Source organism: Engystomops pustulosus, chromosome 5 (assembly GCF_040894005.1).
Source record: "Engystomops pustulosus chromosome 5, aEngPut4.maternal, whole genome shotgun sequence".
Taxonomy (NCBI): domain Eukaryota; kingdom Metazoa; phylum Chordata; class Amphibia; order Anura; family Leptodactylidae; genus Engystomops; species Engystomops pustulosus.
Window position 1 is genome coordinate 94,152,102 of NC_092415.1, and position 25,574 is coordinate 94,177,675.

Genomic DNA, 25,574 nt, shown 5'->3' on the forward strand with positions numbered 1-25,574 from the left:
AAGGGAAGCGATTGTTCACGATGATCTTGTTAAGGCCGGGATAGTCTATGCAGGGATGGAGTGAGCCATCCTTTTTGGCCACGAAGAAGAATCCTGCAGCAGCAGAAGAAGAGGACTTGCATATGAATGCCCTCTGTAGGTTCTCCTTCACGTAGGAGACGTGCCCGGCAATAGGTCTATAGGGTAGTTGTTGCTTCTGATGTCTTTTCAGAAAGGCAAGCAGTCCCAATATGGAGCGGGGAGACCCACCAGTGGCTTGGAGGACATTGAAGCAGACATGGTGGACACCGGGCGAAGAACCCAGAGACACGCACTCTGGACCCCAGCAAAAAATCTCCCCAGTCTGCCAGTCGAGCACTGCACGTGTTGCTGTAACCACGGGAGACCCAACAGAATGGTAGCCATATATGGGGGAAGCACGTAAAACGACACAGTCTCCCATTGTGCATAGCCCCAACTTGCAGAGACAAACTCGGTGTGGTAATATACTGGATTTCTAAGGAGACCAATGCAGCATACACAAAATTTCCCGCAGAACCAGAATCCAAGAAGGCTGCGGCTTGAACTGGGCACCTGTTCTGGAGCCAAGTAAAAAAGGCAAGTTCAGTCATGGTGAAGCTTTGCTCTCACCTAGGGACACTCCTCCCAAGAACCCTAGGTGCGTGCGTTTTCTGTACACTTAAGGCCGGACTGGACAAGACTCAAAAAAGTGTTCCCGGGCTGGCACATTAGAGGCAAAGGTTCTCCAGTCTTAGTCAGGAGCGCTCTTGGGGTTTCAGACAAGCTTTATTTACCTGCAGGGGTCCTCAGCAGCAGACGGAGAGGTCGGCAAAGGTGGACTTTAGAAGACAGGAGCCAGGCGGGGCAGACGGCAGATCTTGAGTTGCACTTGTTCAAGACCCTGCTCCTCAAAGCGCTCTCTAAACTGGATGTCGATCTGAGCGGCCAGAGATGAGATCACTCAGAGTAGACAGATGGTCACGTGCAGACAGTGCGTCTTATGTTTGTCCAGAAAGCCCCTTTTTAAAGGTTGAGACCAACCGACAGATGAGTCCCCTTGATGCAAGTTCAGCAGAGTGGTCTCAGCAGATGACACCCGGGCGGATTCCTCCAAGACGGCCTTTAACTCGGTGAAAAAGGTGGCGATATTAGCTGTGACAGGTTTTTCCTGTCCCAGAGTGTCCCCATGCCAGGACCTTCCAGGAGAGGAGGCAGATGATGAAAGCCACTTTGGACTGTTCTGTGACGAACTGCGTAGGCATGAATTCAATGTGCAAGTAGCACTGAGCAATAAAGCCCCTGCACAACTTGGGATACCCATCACATTTAGACGGCATGGAGAATCTCAGCTTGGGTTCAGCGGAGTGCAGACAAACTGGAGTAGCATAAGAAACCGCAAGTACTTGACGCTGGTGCCGAGTTGCCATCGCTTGCTGCAACACGGCGGCGACTTGTCCGAGTTGCTGACCTTGCGCGGCAATCTGCTGGGACACTACGGTTGTAAAATCAGCCAGCAGAGGTAGCGGAACCTCAGCGAGATCCATGGCCGGATCTTACCGTCAGGATAAGCAGTAGTGGATTCTCTGGACCACCGTGGACGATTACGTAAGCTGACACCTAGGACCGGAGTCTAAGTGGTAACCGGTTTTCACCAGATCACGCCGCAAAGCCGGTTGGACATGCTGCGGCGTGGTACCACCAGGTCGGTCCACAGGCACAAATTTGTCCGTGGTGGCAGCCAAGGCGTAGTACAGTCGTTAGGCAAACTTGTGGTCAGGGACAGGCAGGAGGTCGAGACAGGCAGCACATGATCAGAGTTGGGAACGTAGAAGTAAGTCAGGACAGTCAGCATGGAATCGGAACCGGGATAACGGTCGCAGGGGCACTGTTGAGATGTGGGGTCTTCTGGCCGTTAAAAAAAGAAATCTTTACTCAGGCTTCAGGTCCAAAAAAAAAAGGCTTGCAATTATTTGCACAAATATAAAATGAGCAGAACATGGCAAGAACAAAAAATGCAGATAATTCAGGGGTCAGGTTGCAGTTACCTTGGAACAAGCAGCTCCCCTGTGATCAGATCAGGACACTCTGACCTACAGACCATCCATGTACACACAGGTGTCATTAAATAGCCAACTATTTCCCTGGAGTCTTAAAGGGATACACCCCTGGGTTGCACCTTTAACAACAAACATCACACAAAGATACATTTCTTACTTAATATATATAACACAATACAGTATAATAAACAATACAAAATACAAGTAAACAAAGTCAGAAATACAAACACATATCTCATGGCTTCAGCTCTGCATCACCTGGCAGTAATCAGGTGCATCTATATAACCACAGCTCACCCTCTTCTCAGGTTTTGCACACACAGGTAAGATCAGGTAATGCTGAGTGGTGACTGCTGAACTGATTTGTCTGTTGAAACAATAGTGGACAGAGACAAAGGTTTGCTGGCCAGCAGGAGGAGAAAAAGAAGAAAAGGTACAAGCACACAGACAGGCAATTAGTTCACCATTCACCCCTTAACAGGCATCAGTGGCCGTGACACCAGTAATTTTGTCAGTTTGAAGTCTACATCATAGTGGAAGATAGTGGAAGATCATTGTGTGTCTTTCTAGTATCTGGGCCCAGTCTACAGCAGTTGTTGCTCAACCCCCCCATTTCAAAGAAACTCCGACTCAACCTGGCATAAGGTGAGTGTTATCGCAGTGGAAAGTGCTGATTTTATCTTCCAGTAAGAATTGAGGAGCTTCTACTTCCTGCCCAGGAGCCAGGGTTCAAGCATCACTGTAGCGCTTTTCATGTTATAAGTAGCCCTCAGCTCATACTTGCAAAGATTAAAAGTATGAGCTGGGCATCAGATTTACAAGAGGTCAACAAGAGTACCTTCACAATGTCTGCTGACTCTTAACCACTTAAGGACGCAGCCATTTTGTAGCTTAAAGGGGTATTCTCGTCTCGGCAGTCACATTCAGTTTCATTAATCTGCCATATATAAACATTTCTTCAATTGGATGTTATTAAAAAAAATTTTCCTGTGTGAAGATAATTTCCCATAAACATAGCCATGTGTCCCTTAGAAACGAGATAGCTTCCTCGGATACGACCACGTCGCACTCTGGCAGCGGTGGCCAGACTTGCGCTATAGGGTCCTGCCGGACCACCAGGATTCAGCATTCATTACCATAGGGTGGCTGTGCGACATGTAGTAACTCCAGGACATTTTATATACAATAACCTTTTGTTTCTTTGTACAATCCCTCCAGCAGAGGTGGCCGTATCCAGGGAAGCTATCTCGTTTCTAAGGGACCATATGACAACATTTATGAGAAATTATCTTCACACAGGAACATTATTTTTAATAACATCTAATTGAAGAAATGTTTATGTATGGCAGATTAATGAAACTGAATGTTAATGCCCAGACGAGAATACCCCTTTAAGGCTCAGCCCGATTTTTTGGATTCTGACATGCGTCGCTTTATATGGTTATAACTAATCTGTTACTTATCTAAACTATTCTGAGATTGTTTTTCCCACCTGTTGTACTTCATTTTAGTGGTAAATTTTGGCTGATTTTTTTTTTGTAAATAAACGCAAAACTTAAGAGAAAAAATTTTTTGAAAAGTTTGCCATTTTCAAAATCATTGTGTTTTCAGGCAGATAGATTTACCACCTAAAAATAGCTGAATATCATTTCCCATTTGTCTACTTTACATTTTCATAATTTTTGAAATATCTGGATAATTTATTTTGATGTCACACGGCTTACAAATCAAATATCACTTTTCCGGATTTTCAGAATTGCCTATTTTGGGGATAAATACAGTTTTGAATGACATTTTACATATTTAGCATCAAAACCCCCCTATATAACCAACCCATTAGAAACAGCTTTTACGAAGATTGTTAACCCCTTGAGATCTTCATAGTAATTGAATCAAAATGGAGGTGAAATTTAGAATGGTCAAACTGTGCCGGTTATACGTTCATTTTGCCCTAAAATTTACACACATTTCCAAAAGATAAAACCCACCATACAATTTGTTCTATAATTTCACCCCAGACCCCCCCACATGTGGGGCACATCAAGGCGCAGAAGGGAAGGGGCGCTCTGCAGCTGCCAGGATTTTAGTTTCCTCATTGGCCCCTTTTTTCGGGGATGAGATTCTTTTTCCAGTGTTACCATTTTTTGGTTGGTATCCCCTATGGTTGAAAATTTAGGAACTTTTTTTTTTGAGGGCAGAAGTAGAAAAACATCAATTCTGCACTGGATTTTTTACTTTTTTTTTTGGTGTTCATCTTATAACCTAATAATTATGTTAACTTTATTTTACGGGTCGATACGATTACGGGGATACCATATATGAATATTTTTTCTTACGTTTTACTAAATTTGTCAAATAAAACCCTAATGTGGGGAAAAATCTATCATTTTTGTATTGCCGTCTTCCAAGTGGCATAACATTGTTACTTTTTTGGCTACGGAAAGTTGTACTTTGCACCAGTATCATTCTGGAGTACATATGTTTTTTGATCACTTTTTATAGCATTTTTTGTGGGATTGAATAGGTAAAAAAAAAAATCATAATTTTTGGAGGGTTTATAACAGTTTTTTTTTACGGCGTTTATCGCGTGGGTTCAATAATGATTTACTGTTATTCTGCGGGTCGTTATGGAGATACTATATATGTGGGGTTTGTGTTATGATTTTGACTTTTTTGAGCGTTATATTTCTCTTTATATGTTTTGGGGCTTTTGGGCATTTTTATTGATTTCTTTCTTCATTTTTTATGGAATAACTTTTTTTTTTTTTACTTTTTCACTTTTTCCACCATGGGACATGGACAAGCAATCATCTGATTGCTTGTTCATGAGAATACTCTGCAATACTGACATATTGCAGGGTATTAGCAGTGTCAGCCTATGCACATGCATAGGCTGGCACTGTGCCAGTAAGATGACATCATAGCCGCCATCTTACCGGCAGTTCTTGCAGGCAGTGCAGGGGACTAGATCGGACCCCAGCACTGTCATAAAAATGATCACAGCGCCCCACCCGAAAACGGTTGGGGGGGGGGGGGCGATCGCGGGGGAAAAGACCCCCCCAGAGGCATGTTAGATTTATCGGGTTAAGCACTCCGATCGCGGGTGTTACCCTGGGGTGCCAGCTATATGTTACAGCTGGCACCCCGTGTTTCCCGATGCCAGTTCGGCTCAGATCTTGAGTGGGAAAGGGGTTAAAGCCCGCCCTTGTTCAATAAAAACAAGTTCATTTGTTATTTGTTCACCAGCTCAGGCTAGTAACAAAAAACAGACATTTCAAAAAGCACAAGAATAATTATATATAACAATATATGCTTAACACCACTAGGGGGAAAAAAAAGGAAGATTAACCGGTTCGCGACCGCCCGCCGTGTATTCACGGCGGCGGACGCGTTTCGATGCATGGAGAGGGCTCGCGGGCCGAGCCCTCTCCGTAGCCGGTAAGTCTCTGCTGCATATTGCAGCAAAGGCTTACCGGTAACACCCGCGATCAGTGCCGGCACCGATCGTGGGTGTTTTCTTGCTGATCTTTCCGAGGATCGCCGCTCCCCGTGATGTCATCGCCATGGTAGCTTCGGGTCTCACGTAGACCCGAAGCTACTTCGGGTTAACCCATTCATTACAATGTGCTATCAGCACATTGTAATGTATGAGGAGTAAAATCCCCATATACTGCCATACTGTAGTATGGCAGTATATGGTAGGATCGATCAGACAACCTAGGGTTAAAGTACCCTAGGGAGTCTGAAAAATAGTAAAAATAAAAAAAGTAAAAAAAAAAAATTATAATAAAAAAAACCCAAAAAATTCAAATCACCCCCCTTTCCCTAGAACTGATATAAATATAAATAAACAGTAAAAATCATAAACACATTAGGTATCGCCGCGTCCGAAAATGCCTGATCTATCAAAATATAGTAACGTTTTTTCACTGTGTTTAACCCCCTAACGGAAAATCGCGTCCAAAGTCAAAACTTGCACTTTTTTGCCATTTAAAAAAAAATTAAAAATTCTATAAAAAGTGATCAAAAGGTCGTACATTCCTAAAAATAATATCATTGAAAACATCATCAAAAGACGCAAAAGATGACACCACCCTCAACTCCATACAACGAAGTATGAAAAAGTTATAAGCACAAGAAGACTGCAAAATAAAAAAAAAAATAATTTTTGTACATGAGGTTTTAATTTTTGTAAATGTATGAAAACATTATAAAACCTATATAAATTTGGTACCCCTGTAATCGTATTGACCCAAAGAATAAATTAGATGCGTCATTTGTGGCGTGAAGTGAAAGCCGTAATATCCAAGCCCACAAGAATACGACACAAATGCGTTTTTTCACCATTTTCACTGCATTTGGAATTTTTTTTCCCGCTTCCCAGTACATGGCATGGAATATTCAATGCGATCACTATGAAGTGCAATTTGTTACGCAAAAAACAAGCCGTCACATAGCTTTTTATGTGTAAAAATAAAAAAAGTTATAGATTTTTGAAGGTGGGGAGTGAAAAATGGAAATGAAAAAACCGGAAAGGGCCCGGTCCTTAACTGGTTAAAAAGAACGAAAAGGTACTGCTGCACCTGACAAGTTAAGTAGTGGGACGAATAAATAAAAGAAATGTTCCCTGTAACACTGTAAAAAAAAAAGAAGTAGTAATACTGTGTCTAAACTTATTTCTCCACACAGATCTTCTCTAGATCATTCATGTTTCAGGCCTTTGGCTGGGTAAAATAGAGTTTCAATTGGGTTAAGGTCTGGAGATTGGCTAGGCCACTCCAAGACTTTGATATGCTTCTTACGGAGCCACTTCTTAGTTTCCCTGACTGTGGTCAGGTGCTTTGCAGAAAAGTACCTGAAAATGTATAATTCCATGCTTCATAGTTGGGTTGGTATTCTTTGGGTTGTACTCATTCTTTTCCAAACACTGCGAGTGGAATTGTTGACAAAAAGTTCCATTTTGGTCTTATCGGATCACATGACCTTCTCCTAGGCCTCCTTCAGATCATGCAAATGGTCAACAAAATAAATGGTCCAGCTGCAATAAGATGTGGTGTATTTCCAGCTTTATTCCAGATTCTTGTGAAACATCCACAGTTGCTTAAAGAGGACCTGTCACCCTGTAAAACAGGGAAACAGTGCTACAATGACAGCACTGTTGTGCTGTACTATACGCTTTGAGAGTGGTCCGGCGTATACATGAGGGGGCGGTAGTCACCATTGGCCTATTGAGTGAGAGGGGCGGTCCGGGGAATATGACGCAGCAGCGTTAGTTGGTGTTATCAGAGGTTTCCAAGAACACTATCATTGTAACACTGCTGCGTTTGTTTTAGCACTAGGAGCTGCTTACTTTAGTAAGCATCTCGTAGTGCTGTTTTTCAGGGTGACAGCTCCTCTTTAAAAAATGTCGACACATTTCTGGCAACAAGAGCCCTTAAATCATAACTGCAGTGCTGTGGAAGAGACCAGCCAATCAGGACGTTACACGTCATTCCACAGCAGGTGTACTATTAATTATAGTATAGTTATAAAACTTACAAAACCTCCACATATTTATAAAGTGATGATAAATAAAAAGACATAATTCTGATTACTTTGTATATACTTGATGAAGTACAGACCAGCGGTGATCGTCATGTCTGCAGTTTGCAAGCAGGGGTAATTCAGCCTGTTGCTCGAGTGGCCTTTCAACCAGTTAACCGTTCATTCACTGGTGTAGGAAGACCTGTGGTGAGACATTTAAAAACTAGATTTCTAGAACATTTACAAGGCAACAGCAAACCTGAGGGTCGCAGTCTCTGAGGAGTATCAAAACATTTTATACAAAAACACAACAAAGATCTTGGTAGTCTCAGGGCTTTAAAAGTTTTTACTCAAGATTTTTAATATACATACAGCCAAGAAGTATTACATTTACAGTTACTTGCATATTGGTTACTTTTGTTAGCAAGGACTTCTAATATTCTCCAATATTCCTGGGATTTGCAAAGGCTGAACTTAACTTCGTCGTTCAGACCATGAAAAGTTTCCGTAGATCAAGAAGCCAATGCAACTGAACTATCAGAAACTTTTATAACAGTTAATGCTAATTGGGTCATATTTTGGTTTGGTCCATGTCCAGTTGACCAGGGATTACTTGAACTTATTCTGTGAGGAATGGGCTCATAGTCCATGTCTCCCATTGGGAAGTGAATGGAGATATTTTATTGTTTTGAGATTGCTTTCTCGTAGGCGTATGTTGTGTCGATTTGTCGAAAAAATTAATTGCCATGAGGACAAATTGGGTCTTTCCAGTGGCGTTGGCATGTTTTAAGCAACCTGTGGATATTTCACAAGAACCTGCAATAAAGCTGTAAATACACCTGATCTTATTGCAGCTGGACCATTTATTTTGTTGATCTACTGATTGCCCTCCCGGCAGAGTTTTTTTCCGTGGTGCTTGATGAACAGGATGCATAGCGTGAGTGAGCTGAGTGACCATCATCTAAAGGGTCACTGGCGAACTTCAAATGGGCTTGAACATAAGGAAACAAAGAGCAAGTACATATTGAAAAGTCAAACACAGGGTAAAACTGCAGCTGAGACCAGAAGCAGGTCAACTCCTACTGATTTAGCATTAGTTCCCCAATAAACAAGAAAAGAAGGTTCACATCCATTAGTGCATCTAGAGTATTGGGCTGCGGCTGCTCTGCCCCAGGAGGAACCTAATCTTCCAGTCTCCAGGCTATCCCAGACAAAACTATCTGCTTGTAAATAAAATTTTTGTACTATATATTTTTTTTTTAATGCCAAAAGATGAAAATGACTCTTACCATTAAGGGTAGGATCACTGCTGAAAAAACCTTTCTACTGAAAGAGAGATCAGAAAAATCACCTACATTCTATCTGTAGTGCCTGAAGAAATTCAATGGATTTTCCCAGATGGCTGCCCGGAAGATCTGCTCAATAGATGCAGATGCCATTTCTGCCCATGATGTGGAGACCGTCCTATGGGTCTTTATCTGGCTGGGAGGAAATAGATTAGAGAGCCTATACATTTTTACACTGGAACTGCAGAAAGATGTTCTGAGTTTCTAAAATGTTCAGTGGCCTGATATGCAATTAAGCACATTCAGACATATAGGGAATGAGGCTTTTCTTCTTTAGCGTTTGATGGATTGTTACAGAAGCAGGGAAGTGTCACAGACCGTTCTCTATGGAACTTATTGACCACTTTGGGCATAAAACATGGATGCAACATTAAAGAAATTATATCTTGCTTAATCTCCAGGTATGGGACTTTGCAGGAGAAAGCCTGTATCTCACCCTCTTTCCTAGCGGTTATAGCAAGTAGAAACACAGATTTGTAAGTTATGAGACGTATACAAATGTCCTCAATAGATTTAAAAGAGGCTTTTGATAACAGAAAAAACCGTCGACAAATGCTATGGGGGGATTCCTGAACGCACAAAGGGTCTCATTCTGTCAGAAACTTTAAATGTTCAATATAAGAATTTTCTGAAATAAAGGCACTTAATGCAGCAACCAGAACTTTGAGGGTAGTATTCTTGAGACCTTTATCCAAACCTTTTTGCAGGAAGTCCAAGATTAAGGAGATACTTGGTTGGATAGAGGATGAGTCTTTTCCATGTATTTATATTAGGTAGGCCATTCCAGATCCTGGTGCATATCGTGGAGGTCACCTTCTTTATGCTTCATAACAGAGGAGAAATCACAGGGTTAGAAAACCCCTTCCGTTTCAATAGTTTCCTATCAGTCTCCAAGCCATCAACTGAAGTTGAGAGAGGGATGGATAGAGGACCAGAGTCTGCAACTTCCGGAAGATTTCAATATTCTCCTGTTGTCATTTCCAATAACAGGGGAAACCATGATCTCCGGATCCAAAGAGGTGTTATAAATATTACTAATGCCTGTGTTGTAGAATCTTCTGAAGGGAAAAGCGTATAGTAACAAAGCAGGCCAGTCTTTAAATAAAGCATCTATCAGAGAAGAAAAGTCACAGGAAAGGATGGAAAAATCTGTTGGTAATCTGTTGGTGAAAGTCTCCATTCACTTTCCTTTATCTGGAAGCGGCTTAAATAATTTGCTTGGATGTTTAACGTCCCCCTCAGGTGGACCGCTGAACAGAAAGCACATTCAGTTCTGCCCACTGAAAAATCAGTTGTGAAATTTTGCAAAGATTGGAACTCCTGGTACCTCCCCATTTGTTCGACTGGTTCCGGAGATGTGTGCTTTGCACAAGAGGACTGAAGAATTTTGAAGCCCCTCAAACCCCTCAAAAGTTCTTATATTTGAAGATAATCTTGTCATAGCTGGATGAAAAAGAAGAGGAAGAATGAGCACCCTACCATACTGAACTGGCATCAGTAGTAATGATGTAGGGATTCTGTATCTTCCAACACCCCCCTCTTAACAGGTTCTTCTTTAAAAACCACCAATTTAGTGAGGTCTTTACCTGCTGAGGGATCAGGACTTTCTTTTCCAGATGAACCAGATCTTGATCCCATACTGATAAGAGGAATCTTTGCAGCACTCTGGAATGGGCTTGACCCCCACTTAACTGGCGGAATAGTCAAGGTCATCACATCTAGGACATTCATAATCTGCTGAATCGGGACTGGAGTACTTGCATTTAAGAAATAAATTCTTAGTGGCATGGGGAGATGGTCAACAAGACCATTTGGGACAAAAGACCTGATGGATACCAATACCAAGTACAAGAGCGCCATCATGAGGAAGGAGTAGATGACTACACCAAGGAGGCCTATATCCTTTTACCGGAAGCTGAGTGGCGACAAGTCATCATGAAGGCCGGAAGATATCCGAGTAGGGATGGAGTCATGAGCATCTGTGGGTGTGATTGTGATAACAGTTGAGATATATATGTATGGTCAAGGAGTAGTATAGAGCCAACTAGCTAATGATGGACTAATTATATAATCTTGTGTCTGTTAGTCATGTAGTCTTGAGTTTGTAGTCATATACTGTATGTATCTGTAAATCCCAGAATAGGACATTGACGAGGCATTTTATTTTGTATTACAACCTTTTCTGAATTTGGTCATCTATTATGACTTTTTAATTAAATAAGCCTTTCTCCAAGTTTGCATTTTCAAGCAACGACTGTTAGGTAGAGCAGGTAGAAGGAAAAACCCACTTATTACAAAGGGTACGCCCAGATCAGAAATTCGTCTAAATAAAGAATGATCTTTTCAAAAGTAATGGCTGAAGTGGTGGCGTTTCTCCATCTAAATCGGGTTAAGACTCTTGGAGCCACTTACAGACCAAAGGGAAGTGCCTGAAATTGAAGCCGAGTCAAACTGCCTTTATAGTCTAACCGTCATTCTGAGCAAAAAAACCCTAATACACATAATTCTGCTCCAGGTGTCTCTGGGAATCATTCTTTTTTGGCCCATAGCAACCAGGGTTTCCAGCTCACAAAAAACTACAATCAGCAAGATGACAGGATCTGCCTCCTGTCATCTCATCACAAGAACAAGGTGCCGACCAATGAGACCAGAGCTATCTATCTATCTAGTATCCATTTATCTATCCCTCCTACCTCCTATCTATCTCTTTATATCTATTTATCTATGTATATCTTATCTATATCATATCTATCTATGTATCTGCAACATTCCCCACCGGGGCCTAGCCTTTTCTCGGGGCCTGGAGACAGCCGGGGCCCGCAGTACCTGAGTGGCTGGCGGTTGCGGCCTAGGCACGCTAGTGTCACGGTGCTTGGTATGGGGAACCGGAGGGCTGTCCTACAGCCTGGCAGGTCTCCAGCAGGGTGGTGTTGGCAAGAAATGATGAGGGAGAGGCTGCTATAGCGGTTCTCCCTGGGGCAACCCTTTGGTGTCTGGAGTATAAGTCTCTGTGTGGTGGACAGGGTGCCTGTGATGATGGTAGCCGTAGTAGCAGGGACCAGACGGAGGCAGAGGTTGAACAAAAACAACTTACAGTTCTTTATTGGAACCGACAGGAACCGCAGCAACGTGCGGTAGGATGATACCCCTTTCCTCACTATACTAGCTATTAGTTCCACTCTTCAGGCAGGGGCTAGGCTCTTCCTGCTCTGGTCTGGTATGCTAGCTGTACAGAGTCTGTACTGGAGTAACTCCAGTCTGTTTCTGCAGACTCCTGGGTCTGACTGCTCTCTACTCTCTTCTGAGAGAACTGACTTCTTCTGGAAGTTTCCAGGGATCTTGTTACTCCCCCTGGTCAGGTGGTGGCTGCTCCTCCAATTACATCTCAGCTCACAGAAACAGTGTGTAACACATGTGATTGGCTGACACATATTACATCACACAAAACAATTAACTCCTGCCTTACCAGGCAGGGTCTACCACTGCAATGTTCCCCTGTGTCCTATAAGGACTATGTAGTGTGATGTAGTGACATGCTGTGGGGCTGACTAGACCCTACACAGGCTGCAAGCTACATGGTGGGACGTATTCGCAACCACTCCTCTGCCTTGCATCGGCGAGGGTGTTGCATATCCATGTCTGTCTATCTATCTACCTACCTAAGTAAGTAACACTCCAGCATAGCACATGACAGGACAGCTTGTAGACTTGGAGAGTCTCCTGCCATTTCCTTGTTTGAGGTGATGGGGGGAGGGGGGGCTGCAGTTTCTCTCTGTGTGGATATCATCCTCATATAGGTCTCCCAGTATATGCACGCCTCATTTTTTACAGAAGCTATATCAGGATTATGCCACAATGGTGTTTCGGACAGTATTTTGGAGAAAGGAGATATGACTCTGGCTGTTTTCCAGATCATCTTAGCAACCCTATATACAGGAGCCCCTTGCTATTATCAGTCTCAGAAAATAGAAGTAACCACAGGCTAGTTTTATCCAAATCTTGGGGTAGAGGAGTTCGAAATGGGACAACCATGAAGAAAGAGATTTCAGTTGGTTCGCTCAGTAGTAGAGGCACATGTCTGGGAGTGCCAGGCTGCCTAATATCTTTGGTCTCTGCAACTGCTGTATCTGCAGTTTAGAGCATGAGGAACCCCAAATAAAAAGTAATAATCAGGGAGTCTAGGGTTCTGAAGAAGTGTTTGGGAATGGGGTAAAAGACTTTTTGAAGTATGTACAAACACTTTGGGAGAACTACCATCTTGACCAGCTTAATTCTACCGGCCAGTGACAGAGGTAAGGAAGCACACATTTTAAACTTGTCCCTAAAGAGGTCAAGAAGAGGGTAGACATCATCATCAAGCAACTCTTTGGGATATCTAGTTAATATGACACCCAGGTATTTGAATCTCTCCACCACTGCTAGGTCATGCACTACCAGGGAGGACGAAGCCGCCCCCTCCAAGGGTGCATAAATAGAAAGTAGGATTTGCCCCAATAAGTAGCCCCGACTTGGAGCCAAAGTCATCAATAATTTCAATTGCTTTAGGCAAGGAGACATCAGGGTGCGACATGAACATGAGAAGATCAACGGCATATTATACCAGATGAACCTGTCCCAATCCACGCAGCACTACTACATAAACTATATGTGAGTAAATCCTAATAGCTAGGGGTTTGATAGTTAAAACAAACAAGGGTGACAAGGGGTACCCTTGACGTGCACCCCTTGCCAGTTGGAACACGGTGGACATCTGACCATTAACAGTCACAGCTCCCGAGTCAAAACAGACCCATCAAGCTAGCCAGGTGAGCAGCGAGATCGGGAGGAATACAAATCTTAATAGAAGACAGAAGAAACGCCCCCAGAATGTCCTCAGTGGACGTCAAATCAGACCCAGTGTCTGAAGTAAGCTGGAGCATGGATAGGGAAGGCTGTTTTTCTGGTGTATTAGTTGGGCAATTAAACAACTTGACTGGTTACCCAGTTCAAAAAACTTCTGATGCGCAAAGAAAGTGCACCTTTTTTCCTTCTCACACAGATATGCGAGATATGTTCTGCCAGTCGAGAACCATGCCTCCTTATTACTGGGTGAAGGGTTTGCAATATAGGTAGCTTCCAACTGCGCACATAGTGTTCCTAAACTTTCCTTACGTGCTTCCCGTTTAACATGGGTAATAGCTGACTGTAGACAGCCTCTTATATAAATCTTGAGTGCATACCAATAGGACGATTGATTTTCAGAGTGACGCCTGCGAAATAAGCCTGCAGCAATGCTGGCGTCTGGTAAGTGGCGGGCAGAAGACCAAACCAAAAAGGGGTGGATTTTCCTAATACCTACGTGTGTTGTGGTCTAAGCTTGAGACGACTAGAAGAGCGATCAGAACACACTCTCCCTGAGACATGTGATCAATAGCATACATTCGGGCTACACTGCTAAGATGACCTATCCCGGTGTCTGACAAGAGTTCTCCACAGGTCGTTTCAATCCAGCTCTATCAGCAGTTGAGCCAGAGGGGTGGGATGGGGGAACAGTTTGGTACTTATCTAACTACAGATGATGCAATGAGTTGAGCTCTCCCATATACACAACGAATGTGTTTGGAAATTGTGTGGCAAAACAAGAAGCGTCATGCAGCACAGGCAGGGAATGAGACACAGGGACATAAAGGCCAAGCAAGATATATGGTCTACTGTACAATTAATCCAGGCTTGCACAAACACATATCTACCATCTGGTCTCTTAAATTGGCCGCTTTCCATCGTAATAATCTATGGACCAGGATAGAGACTACCCTGGAGTTTGATGTGTGAGTGAAATGAGATGACCACTCTTGAGGTTCCCCTAACCCCCTTAGATTACAAGATACAATGGAGATTGGCCAGTGCACTACCTAGTTGATGTCAATCTGATGCATTAAGAATAAACCAAACCTTAATTATACAGAGTTGTGGGCATGACAGAATCCCGCGGTTGGTACTAAATTAGGTGGCCAGACTATAACCATGCCCGCTACAGGGCAGAACTGCCAACAACCACTATTTTACGGTATACGGGGTAGTCTGTGTTGAAGGTAGAGTTAACAACGCAAAGACTAAAGCTCCTCCCCTCCAGCAGGCCCTAACAAAACTATAGAAGGCTTGTCACTTATATAATAACAAAGCAGCATTCAAATAAAGATGAGAGGCCCAGTAAGAAATGTTAGCCAGGCCATACCAAGGATCACTCCCGAGCATATTAAAGCATTATGTCGCTCTCAGTAAGGTTACCACGCAATACAACCTAGTGGATAGCACCAAACACACAAAAATACTTATCACTATAAGTAATAACACATCGTCCAAGGATATCAACTGGGCACATAGTCTTGGAGTCCCTGCAAGCAGTTCTTCTCACTGTGCTGATCCAGTCATCAGCTTCAGCAGGAGAATTAATAAATAGGACTCTATGTTCATAAACCACTCTCTTTTGCACTGGCTAGGCCATGGAGTATGGGATTTGCAAATCTCAGAGTTTCTTCTTCACTGCTATGAAGGTCGCCCTAGATTTCTGCAGTGCAGCTGAGAAGTCTGGGAATAAGGATATTTGAACTTTGATATAATATGAGTCCTTTACATCTGACAGCTGTCAGAATAGTGTATCTTTACTGCACAGGATATTTGAGGGTTCGCTCCAGGTGGCGGTGGCTTAGCCGATACCCTATGGATTTGATCCACTGCATGTAATGGGGACAAAGGCATATTCAGGAGTGTAGTGAAAAAAACAAGCTACTATCTCCAATTGCTGTCCAGATTGATCACAGAAAAAAAACACAGGGGCAGATTTATCAAGCTGTCTGAAAGGCAGAATATTTCTAGTTGCCCGTGGCAACCAATCACAGCTCCCTATAAAATATTCATGAGCACTTGTAAAATGAAAGCTTATTTGTGATTGGTTGCCATGGGAAACTAGAAATATTCTGGCAATAATATTGAGCCAAAGAGGCATATGCCCGACCCTGGGTTTCACTGATTCTGGCTTTTTCCGGGAGTCCCTTCTTTAACCAGGCCTCCATAAATGCTGTGGGATCCTCTCCTTCACCCTGTTCAAGCAGCCCCTGTACTCTGGCATTGTTACACCACAGGCAGTTCCCCAAGCCAAGATTTTTGGCACCACAGGTCTGCACCGATTTGTGCTTAGACCAGTGGTTTATCAAGCTGTCTGAAAGTCTGAATACTTCTAATTGCCCATGGCAACCAATCACAGCTCAGCTTTCATTTTACCAATGCTCATGAATATTTTAAAGGGGAGCTGTGATTGTTTGCCATGGGCAACTAGAAATATTCTGACTTTCAGACAGCCTGATAAATCTGCCCCATGATGTTCACCAACTCTGCTCCTTAGCTTCTGCATGTCCTGGCGCAGGAGACCTATATCCACACGGATCTCATCCATTTAATCGGTAAGAAAAGCGGTGGATCCCTGTATGACAGCTGGAAATTGCAAGGAGGCCTCCTTTAGTGTAGGTTCATGTTCTCCCTCTGAGGTTTGTGCGTCATCCTCACCGTCCATCTCACTTGCAGCCTTCGCACATGATGGAGTAGCCACACCAAGTGGTTGACAGCCGCAAATCCTCATGTCTTGCTCATACCTTTAGCCCTTCTGGTAAAAGAACGTTTTACCTGCTTACAGGGTATGACTGCAGCCTTTTTTTACGCCACAATTGTCATTAGGAACCTGCTATTGGAGCTCAGCTCAGATGTGTTCCCTCATGCTGGAAGGCAGGGCGTGCCCCCACCAATTTCACATTTAATATATGTTTTAAGCATAAAAGATGGAGATTCATCCGCCAAAACTGAATGAATGCATTTAGAGCAGAGCGCCTTCTTATAAGATAATGACAAGGACATTTTACAAATGCCATATTATTATTTACCGGCTTCTTAGGCTGAGCAGCCTCATAAAAGACATAAAAACATAGAGAAGACCCACAAAGGGACCCTTCGAACTACTTAAAAAGCATCAAGTAGGCTAATATGGGTAATAGGAGAAGGGACCAAGCTGGGCAGCGGTATCTGGAGTTTCAGAAGCTCTGTGAGGCTCCTGATCATCTGAGGTAGACACACTGGACTGCAGATAACGTTCAGATACAACACCAAACAGCAGAGAGCATCCAAACACTTCAGCGTCTTTCTGACCGTGGTACCCAAACGTAAAGGGGTTGTACGGTCCCTGAACCTCCAAAACAAACTCCTGGGTGTGATAAATACACCCACTACACCATCTACTACAACAACTTCAACTTAAATTTTGTGTTAATAGCTATTTTTGCAAAGAATTACCATATATACTCGAGTATAAGCCTAGTTTTTCAGCACAAAAAAATGTGCTGAAAACCCAAACTCGGCTTATACTCGAGTAAAAAAATATAGGTTTTACCAGGTTTTTGTGGTAAAATTAGGGGCCTCGGCTTATACTTGGGTCGGCTTATACTCAAGTATATACGGTACCTCTTTATTCCTGCAGGTAGGAACTGAGGAAACAAGATGGCCGCCGCACACTGCATTGAGACTACAAGTCCCATGATGCTTCGCTCCCACCAAGCAGAGTGTGCTCGTGCACAGAATACACAGCACAGCAGCAATTGGCTGCTGGTGCTGTGGACTGGTGCTTGTAGAGGAGGCGGGGGCGGGACTGCTGCACTGACTGAAGGCACGTGCACTGTATACCGAGTCGGCTGCTACAAACAAGCTTTACCTCCTGTGGTGCACAGATGCGCGCGCACACAGGAGGAGGGAGTGTGGAATTGGCTGCAGATCACAGGCAGCTGAACACGCATGCGCGGCCAGGGAGGGTACAGTCTATATGTTGTTTCCCAGGAGATCAGGTAGTATAAACAAAAGCTAACCTTATAAGTTCAGATTTCATTATGTCTAAAAGTACCTGATAACATTGCTGATAACATTGTATTTATGTATTGAGCTACTTTTGTTTATCTGCAACCTGCAGGGCAATGTCTGCCACCTTACAACCCCTTTAAATCTTCCTACTTTGTCTGACGTCATCAGACTCCACCCCTTCCATTTCCAGCCGGATGCAGCTTCTCCAGAGCACAGCTACAGGCTGGAAGCAGACACCCAGCAGGAACAGAAGAGGAGAAAAGTCCCACCCTGGACTCCGTGAATGCTGCAACTCACCGCGCGCCACGGTCAAACTCCATCGGAGGTGCATGGACCTCCGATCTGCCCAGGTGTGCCCCTATGTCAGGAGACAGAAGGCTCACTGCGTCAGCCCTCCAGCACGGCACCTCCTCCAAGGTATCGGACAGGATCTCCTAACTCCTGAGGTATGCTACACGAGACCCAGCACCAGCTGGAAAAGATTCCTGGTGTCCATGGAACAGGAAACCACAGAGGATAAGGGTGAGGGGCTTACTTTTAAAGATTTCATGTTATTTCCTGTACTTGGGGGGCATTGCCATTGTGGAGAAAGTTACTTTATTTCTACTTTTTTTTTTAAATATTCACTGGATTCCACTATACATTTCAAACATTTCCCGATGCTCGAGTGCTCGTCTCGAATAACGAGCCCCATTGAAGTCAATGGGAGACTCGAGCATTTTTCAAAGGGACCATGGTTCGGGAATAAAAGTGTGTTATTTAATTGAAAAAGAATGTCTTCTGATAAGTTAGCAGATGTATGCAAACATCTGCAATCTTTTCTTCACTGTTCCGCGCGTATATTATCTCCCGATGTGAAGAATAGTGAAGAATAGAATAAAAACAGTGAACACATTTAAGTGAAAAATGCAGTGAAAAACACAGTGAAGAATAGATTGCAGATGTTCGGCACATCTGCTTACTTGTCGGGAGATACGCTGTCCCGGGATCCGCTCCTCTTCTTCCACTGAAGTCTCCCCAGTGCCTCTGCCGTGCTCACCGTGTTCTTCACACATATATATTGTTCTTCACATACTATTTTGTTCGCACCGTTTCGCGCATATCTTCCGACAAGTAAGCAGATGTGTCGAACATCTAATTTATTCTTCACTGTGTTTTTCACTGTTTTTCACTTAAATGATCATGTGTTCACTGTTTTTATTCTATTCTTCATTGTTCTTCACTGTGTTTTTTTAACTAAATGCTCGATCTCGAGCAGGGGAATACTTGACGAGTATACTCGCTCATCTCTAATTTCGATGTATTATGCCCCCTGTGCCAAGCACTAGCAATCCCACAATTAGGGTTTATGGAAAATGCTGGAGTCTGAGTCAGTTTTGGTATTCAATGTATCAACATGTAGTTTCATATTAAAATGAAAGTTTGCCATTTTAAACAATGATGCCATTGAAAAATGGTACAGGAGTTGCCAGGGACAAAATCATTTTGGCTCACTAACACTTAATGTTTGAAAAAAGTCAATACTCCTCTCTTCTTTGCTCTCATCGCTGCCAATATGTGCCAGCTGCACCCAAACACGTTCAGCCAGTGCTGGTCCAAAAACACAGACTGAACAGAGTGGTCAGGACAGAAATAAGATGCAAGGACACCTGTGCTCTGCATTGTGTTCAGTCCATGTGTTCAGACCATCATATGGGTCAGTTTTCACAGGCTGAACATGTCATTGTGTAGCCGTCCTAAAGCTGCATGCACACAAACGTTTTTGGCCATGTACTAGCTGTTGTTTGCAAGGCTAGCACATGGACCATGTATTTGAAGTGGCTTCTACAAGTCGGTACAAATAAAGACAGACCTATGGGAATCGCGGCCCGATGCTGCACAAGGATGTGTGCAGGTAGCCTCACACTGCATTTTACAGATGGTGCACTCTGTTGGTGGATGGGCATACAACAAATAAACCTTTGAAGGCCATACATTTATTGGACAGAAACTGGTTCATTTAACAACTTCATCCAGATTGAGGGCATCGTATATATCGCCATTTTCTCTATGGTTTCAGAAGAATTAATCATCTAAAAAGGTAAAGCAGTTTAGCCTCACCTGAACAAGGCATCCTTATCAAACACAGTATCTGCAGACATATTCACTGGTATCAAGAGATCTGGATGAGAGTCAAAGTGAATGAAGCTAATGTTACTGGCAGGCAAGTGCTTGGATCCAATTGCTCGATAGATAAATGGTAGTACCTAGGGGAAACAATGAAGAGTTTAGGCTTAGAAATTGGAATCAACTCTTCACAGGAATGTCTCACTTGCAATAGCAACACACAAAGCTGTTCATTACATATTTAACAGGGCTGGATTCGGCAAAATAAAAAAACAAGCCCAAAGAGGACACAAAAAACGGTTCACACCAAGGCATGCTCTGCTCTTTAATGGAGCTGGAGTGCATTCTGTTAAAAGTATTGTATTTAGTGAAGTCTTGCGCCATCCGTGTGGGTATAAACCCTAAAAAGTAAGGTAGGCTAATTTGCATATCAGAAAAACAGCTGTATAGTGCCTCACTAGCAGCTAATTTTAGATACTATGGAGAGTAACAGCAGGTATTAAAGGTTTGTGGTATAAAATTCTGGTGACATGCCAATTTAAAAAGAGCAGTCTTCTATCACATCAAGTTTTTTCCTTTACATCTTATTTTAATGTGACCACTCTAAGTTGGATTAAGGGACACAGTGCCTTAAGTGCTCTCCTTTTGCCTGGGGGTAAATCTCCCTCGAGTGCATAAAGGTAGAGGACAATCTTGGAGATAAGCAACAAGTTCCTATTGTCTAGGCCAGTGGTGGCGAACCTATGGCACGGGTGCCAGAGGCGGCACTCGGAGCCCTTTATGTGGGCACCCGGGCCATCGCCCCAACAGACCAGACAGGACTTTAAGAATCTTCCTGCAGTTCCAAGCAACTTAAAAGATGCTGCTTTCAGTGATATTTTGATACTTTTTTCGCTACTTGGGACTGTAGGGAGAGGGAGAATGTGTAGAAAGGGCCGAATTATCTTTGGAGGACCTTCTTCTGGTCCCACAATTCTCTGTGTACAGAGGGACACTAGAAAGAAGCTAAAATGATGAAAATTTTCCATCTTTCTACTGTGTTGCTTTCCTCAGGAGGCCAATATGATTGAAAGTTGTTGAACAGGGAGCAACAAGTTACGGCTTTTACTTTTGGATGGCACCTCGCGATAAATAAGGGGGGTTTTGGGATGCAGTTTGAGCACTCGGCCGCTAAAAGGTTCGCCATCACTGGTCTAGGCTATTCAATTACGATCAAGGACTGAATTAGGGCTTCACACATGAATGCTATTGTGGGTCTGCAAAAAATACATCCAGTGAATCTTCAGATTTACCTATTGATTGGATTATTTTGGGATTTAACTTTTGCGCTAATCTATAGGGCAGTGGTGGCGAACCTATGGCACTGGTGCCAGAGGTGGCACTCGGAGCCCTTTCTGTGGGCACCCAGGCCTTCACCAGAGATGACTCCAGGTATCTTTCTGCAGTCCCAGACAGCCCAGGACTTACTGTGCACAGAGCTATTTTAAAGTGACAGCTCTATCTGGGACTGCTGGAAGAGTGGGAAGGTGTGGACAGATCTGGATTATCATTGTAGCTCCTGCTCTGGCCCTGACAATTCTTCCCGTTTATTAGACCCTGGAGGGAAGCTACAATGATCATCCAAATTGCTTCTATTTTCTGCTTTATTGGTGTCCTCAGGTACTGATATGGGATTATAAATCACGAATTAAATTTCTGTGTTGGCACCTTGCAATAAATAAGTGGGTCTTGGTTGTAATTTGTGCACTCGGTCTCTAAAAGGTTTGCCATCACTGCTATAGGGCATGTGACACCAGTTGTCACCCAATAAAATACCAACACCTTCAGGTCCCTTCTAGAATTCTCTCTGTTAAATCTCGCCTGTTCACTTATAAAAAAAAAATAACCACAACATCATGTGAAAATAAGGCGAGATTTATGATGTCAAAAACATGGGTTATATAGTACAGAGAACCATCTCACCTTTCAAATCCCAATAGGATTGTGGTTCTGTGAACTGCAGGTACAGAAAGTTAGACTTCTCTGCGTCTTGCAGCTACCTCTTAGCATGGATCTAGATACTGTATAACCCAAGTCATGGGCAATTGAAGTGACCCTCCCCACTCAGCGCGACTCATGTCAGGATCTCTTCAGCTTACTTGCATGTCACCGTCTATGGTGCAATTGGTTTTTAACATGTCAAGGTCAAGCCACTAGCGAAAAAATACACAAAATTATTCTTGTAAAAACAGCATTCGGAATCACAATATTGATGGGCATGAAGTATTTACACAGCAGCATGGCTCCTCTGAGTAATACTATGAAGTAGGAAGGATGAAGGGAATGGCGTTATTGTGCACTGTGTACGTACATCGTGGTGATCCTCCACTACCCATACTGGCAACTCCCGGTAACTCCTCAGGCGGTGAGCACTCATCTCCAGGGAGGCAGGTAGGTAGGCAGGTAGATAGACAGATACAGCCGGCAGCTGCTCTGCACAGGGCACAGCCAGCCGAACGCTGTGATAGGTGAGTGAAGAGCAGCACACTACAGGAAATATGCAACCACTGGCTGCTCCTAACCGTCTGCCGCCATCTTTGCTGAGGGCATTTCCCCCAAGTTTATATACAATACCGCCTCAATACCGCAACAGCTCGACTTTCAGCTACCGTTTTCTGTACGTTTCCGTCATACATGTGGCATAAACTAACATCAAGTATATGTCTTGTAATTCGATATCATAACATTAACCCGCTTCATAAAATTGCTGAACTGAAGACGCTGCAAACATATTAATTTACAGCCCTGACGATAAACCTGCTACATTACATAAGTGCTTTATTCACAACCCACTATGAACCATCACCAGGCCCCTAATAAAGATGGCAGCCTCCGTGCCGGCTGTGCTCTGCAGCTATTAGTTCTTTGTGTCACGTGCATGACTGGCACACAATGTCTCCAATTGAGGTATAGAGATGCCGTCATGTGACTCCTCAGGATCAGAGTGTGTGGGCGGGACATCCTGTAGCTGTGCCGCTGCTTCTTCTATGTGTGTATGGTGAGTGTGATATACTGCTGCTCTGATATGTTCCGTGTGTGCTCCGTGTACCTACTGCTGATTTATCAGGATTTATATTACTTGTTATTGGTGCGCCGTATACTGTGCACAGTGCTTCGTATGTTCGTCTGGTTTTCATCCCTGTCCGTTTGATTGTATGCTTTTGAATTGGTAAAGAGTAGATGGAGATTAAAGATGCCCAGGCCTCACTGGTGGAGGAGGTTGAGGGGGCACTCGGTGGTTTCATTTTACAATGAAGTATTATCTAATTGGCAGGTGCCATTTGTCCTTGCCCATACAAGCCTGGCACATAGATGGGGTTGCTCCGCTATAGTCCACTGATCTCCTGCACCAGACTCCTATTGTTTAGATCTCATGTGTAAGAACCTATGAAGTGGGCAGGGACTAGTTGCAGCAAATTTATGACTTTTTTTTTTTACTTAAATGTTACACATCCACAGCAGACATGTAACACATAATGTAGCTGTCTAAGCCACTTTGATAAATGTGACATACAAAGGACACATCATACAAGTCACTCTTAAAGAGGACATGCCAGGTCGATTTGGGACCCTAAACCAATTACAGGTCTTTATGGAAAGCTTGCTCATCTGTAAAGGTGGTTAGGCATGTTGGATACAGTATGATTCTGTCATTTGCGGCCGTCGACTGTGTATTGAATGGCTATGTCCTGTATTACAAGGGGGCACAGTGATATCCAGCATCACAACACTTGCCACATTGCATATACGTTACTTCCTGTTTTGTTTGGATAAGGTGGTTAAACAGAACCTGTCATCAGCAACTGGCCTAGTAAACTACTACCAGTATATTTTCAAGCACCATAACACCTTCTAGTTTTTGTTTCTTTCATGTCCCAGGGTGGTGACATCATGTAAAGTGAGATGTAAATTGGTTGTATAAAGTCAAGGAGGCGGAGAGTCTAACGCTGAAATCAAGTTTGGGAGCTCTGAATGCCTCTCCCTCTGGGATTGACATCATGAATCGGACTTCAGGAGATCTAGTTAGTGATGTCTTTCGACGCAGGACCATCGATTACAGTGAAGATGGCTTTCTGAGGAAGAGAGAACTTGACTTCAGTGTTAAAATTTCTGCCTCCTTGACTTTATACAACCATTTTACATCTCACTTGGGTCATGAAAGAAACATGATCTGGAAGGTGTTCGGCTGCTTGGAAACATATTACTAGTGGTTTAGTAGGTCAATTTCTGATGACCGGATCCCTTTAAATTGTTCCTCTCATTGGCAAGAAAGTTGCAGGATCCAGGGCAATGAGTGCATAATACTGTCTTGGGAACCTTCCAGTCTTTCAAGGCTACTTCAAACAATAAATTCATTAGAGACTACTGTGATCATAGTGGCTCCTTTTTGACCAAAAAGAAATTGGTTCTGTCTCATCAACCATCGAAAGGCATGAGGTCCTATTCTCTCTCCAGTCTCTGTGGAGCTTCTATCCCAGGCTCCTGTTCTTTATCTGGTTCCCAAGTATTGGCAGTCAACCTTCTATTTGGAGCTTAAACTTATCACCAGTTATTCCACCAATAAACTCAAATACAGTCAAATGCAAAGATGACTCTTTTGGAGGCTGAAAGGGGAGTGTCACTTCAGATGACCATATTGTGGGCTTGTTACTACCTAAAACAATCACATCTTTCAAATTTCATCTGAAATCTGGTTCTTTGATGTACAGAACAGAAGATAGAGGCATATAAACATATAATTGAGAATGTGATCCAATTCCTACCTTTTTTCTTTAATTGTCTTCATCTTCAGATTTGTAGCTCACAGAATGAAAGGCAGCTGTGATTGAACACATGAAATTTTTGTATTTAATCTGATACTAAAAGCAGGTTTTTAGGTACAATAGACTATAGGTCCCAAAATACGGTTATTTTAATTGATCTTCCCCTTCAGACTCATAGCACGAGTTTGATTTTTAACCTAAAACAAGGAATGCTGGAAAGTTTATTTAATACCCTATACGTACTGGTAAGCAGAGCCTTCTGTCATGAGGTACTGAAGACATTCATATTCTGATGCAGCTGTCCTTACTTTCAACCTAACATACCGTATATTCCGGCGTATAAGACAACTTTTGAAGACAGAAAAATCTTCTGTCTAGTCGGGGGTCGTATTATACGCCGGCGGTCGGGTCGCGCTGCATGGAGAGAGCTCACGGGCTGAGCCCTCTCCATAGCCGGTAAGTCTTTGCTGCATATTGCAGCAAAGGCTTACCGGTAACGCCCGCGATCGGTGCTGCCGGCAGCCTCAAAAAGATAGCGGCGCATGGGCGCCGCCATCTTACCTGGGATCGCCGCTCCCCGTGACGTCATCGGGGCCGGTGATCCGTCTCCATGGTAGCCTCGGGTCTTCCGAAGACCCGAGGCTATTTCGTTTTAACCCCTTCATTACAATGTGCTGATAGCACATTGTAATGAATGAGGAAAATTCCCATATACTGCCATACTGTAGTATGGCAGTATATGGTAGGAACGATCAGACAACCTAGGGTTAAAGTACCCTAGGGAGTCTGAAAAATAGTATAAATAAAAGTTAAAAAAAAAAAAATTATAATAAAAAACCCGAAAATTTCAAATCACCCCCCTT

The 25,574-nt window shown here is 43.3% G+C and overlaps 2 protein-coding genes across 2 annotated transcripts in view; one reads left to right on the forward strand and one right to left on the reverse strand.

The window, feature by feature from the left end:
• C5H5orf22 (chromosome 5 C5orf22 homolog) overlaps positions 1–22,787 on the reverse strand; it is a 63,220-nt gene extending 40,433 nt beyond the window's left edge. The window contains exons 1-2 of the mRNA XM_072152740.1: positions 22,260–22,787; positions 19,904–20,049 (exon numbers count right to left, since the gene is read on the reverse strand). Of these exons, the coding sequence (XP_072008841.1) occupies positions 19,904–20,049; positions 22,260–22,325 (212 nt within the window). The 5' untranslated portion in view covers positions 22,326–22,787. The remainder of the gene's footprint in view (positions 1–19,903; positions 20,050–22,259) is intronic.
• Positions 22,788–22,810: 23 nt separating this feature from the next.
• DROSHA (drosha ribonuclease III) overlaps positions 22,811–25,574 on the forward strand; it is a 176,059-nt gene continuing 173,295 nt past the window's right edge. The window contains exon 1 of the mRNA XM_072152739.1: positions 22,811–22,946. Within this exon, the coding sequence (XP_072008840.1) occupies positions 22,944–22,946 (3 nt within the window). The 5' untranslated portion in view covers positions 22,811–22,943. The remainder of the gene's footprint in view (positions 22,947–25,574) is intronic.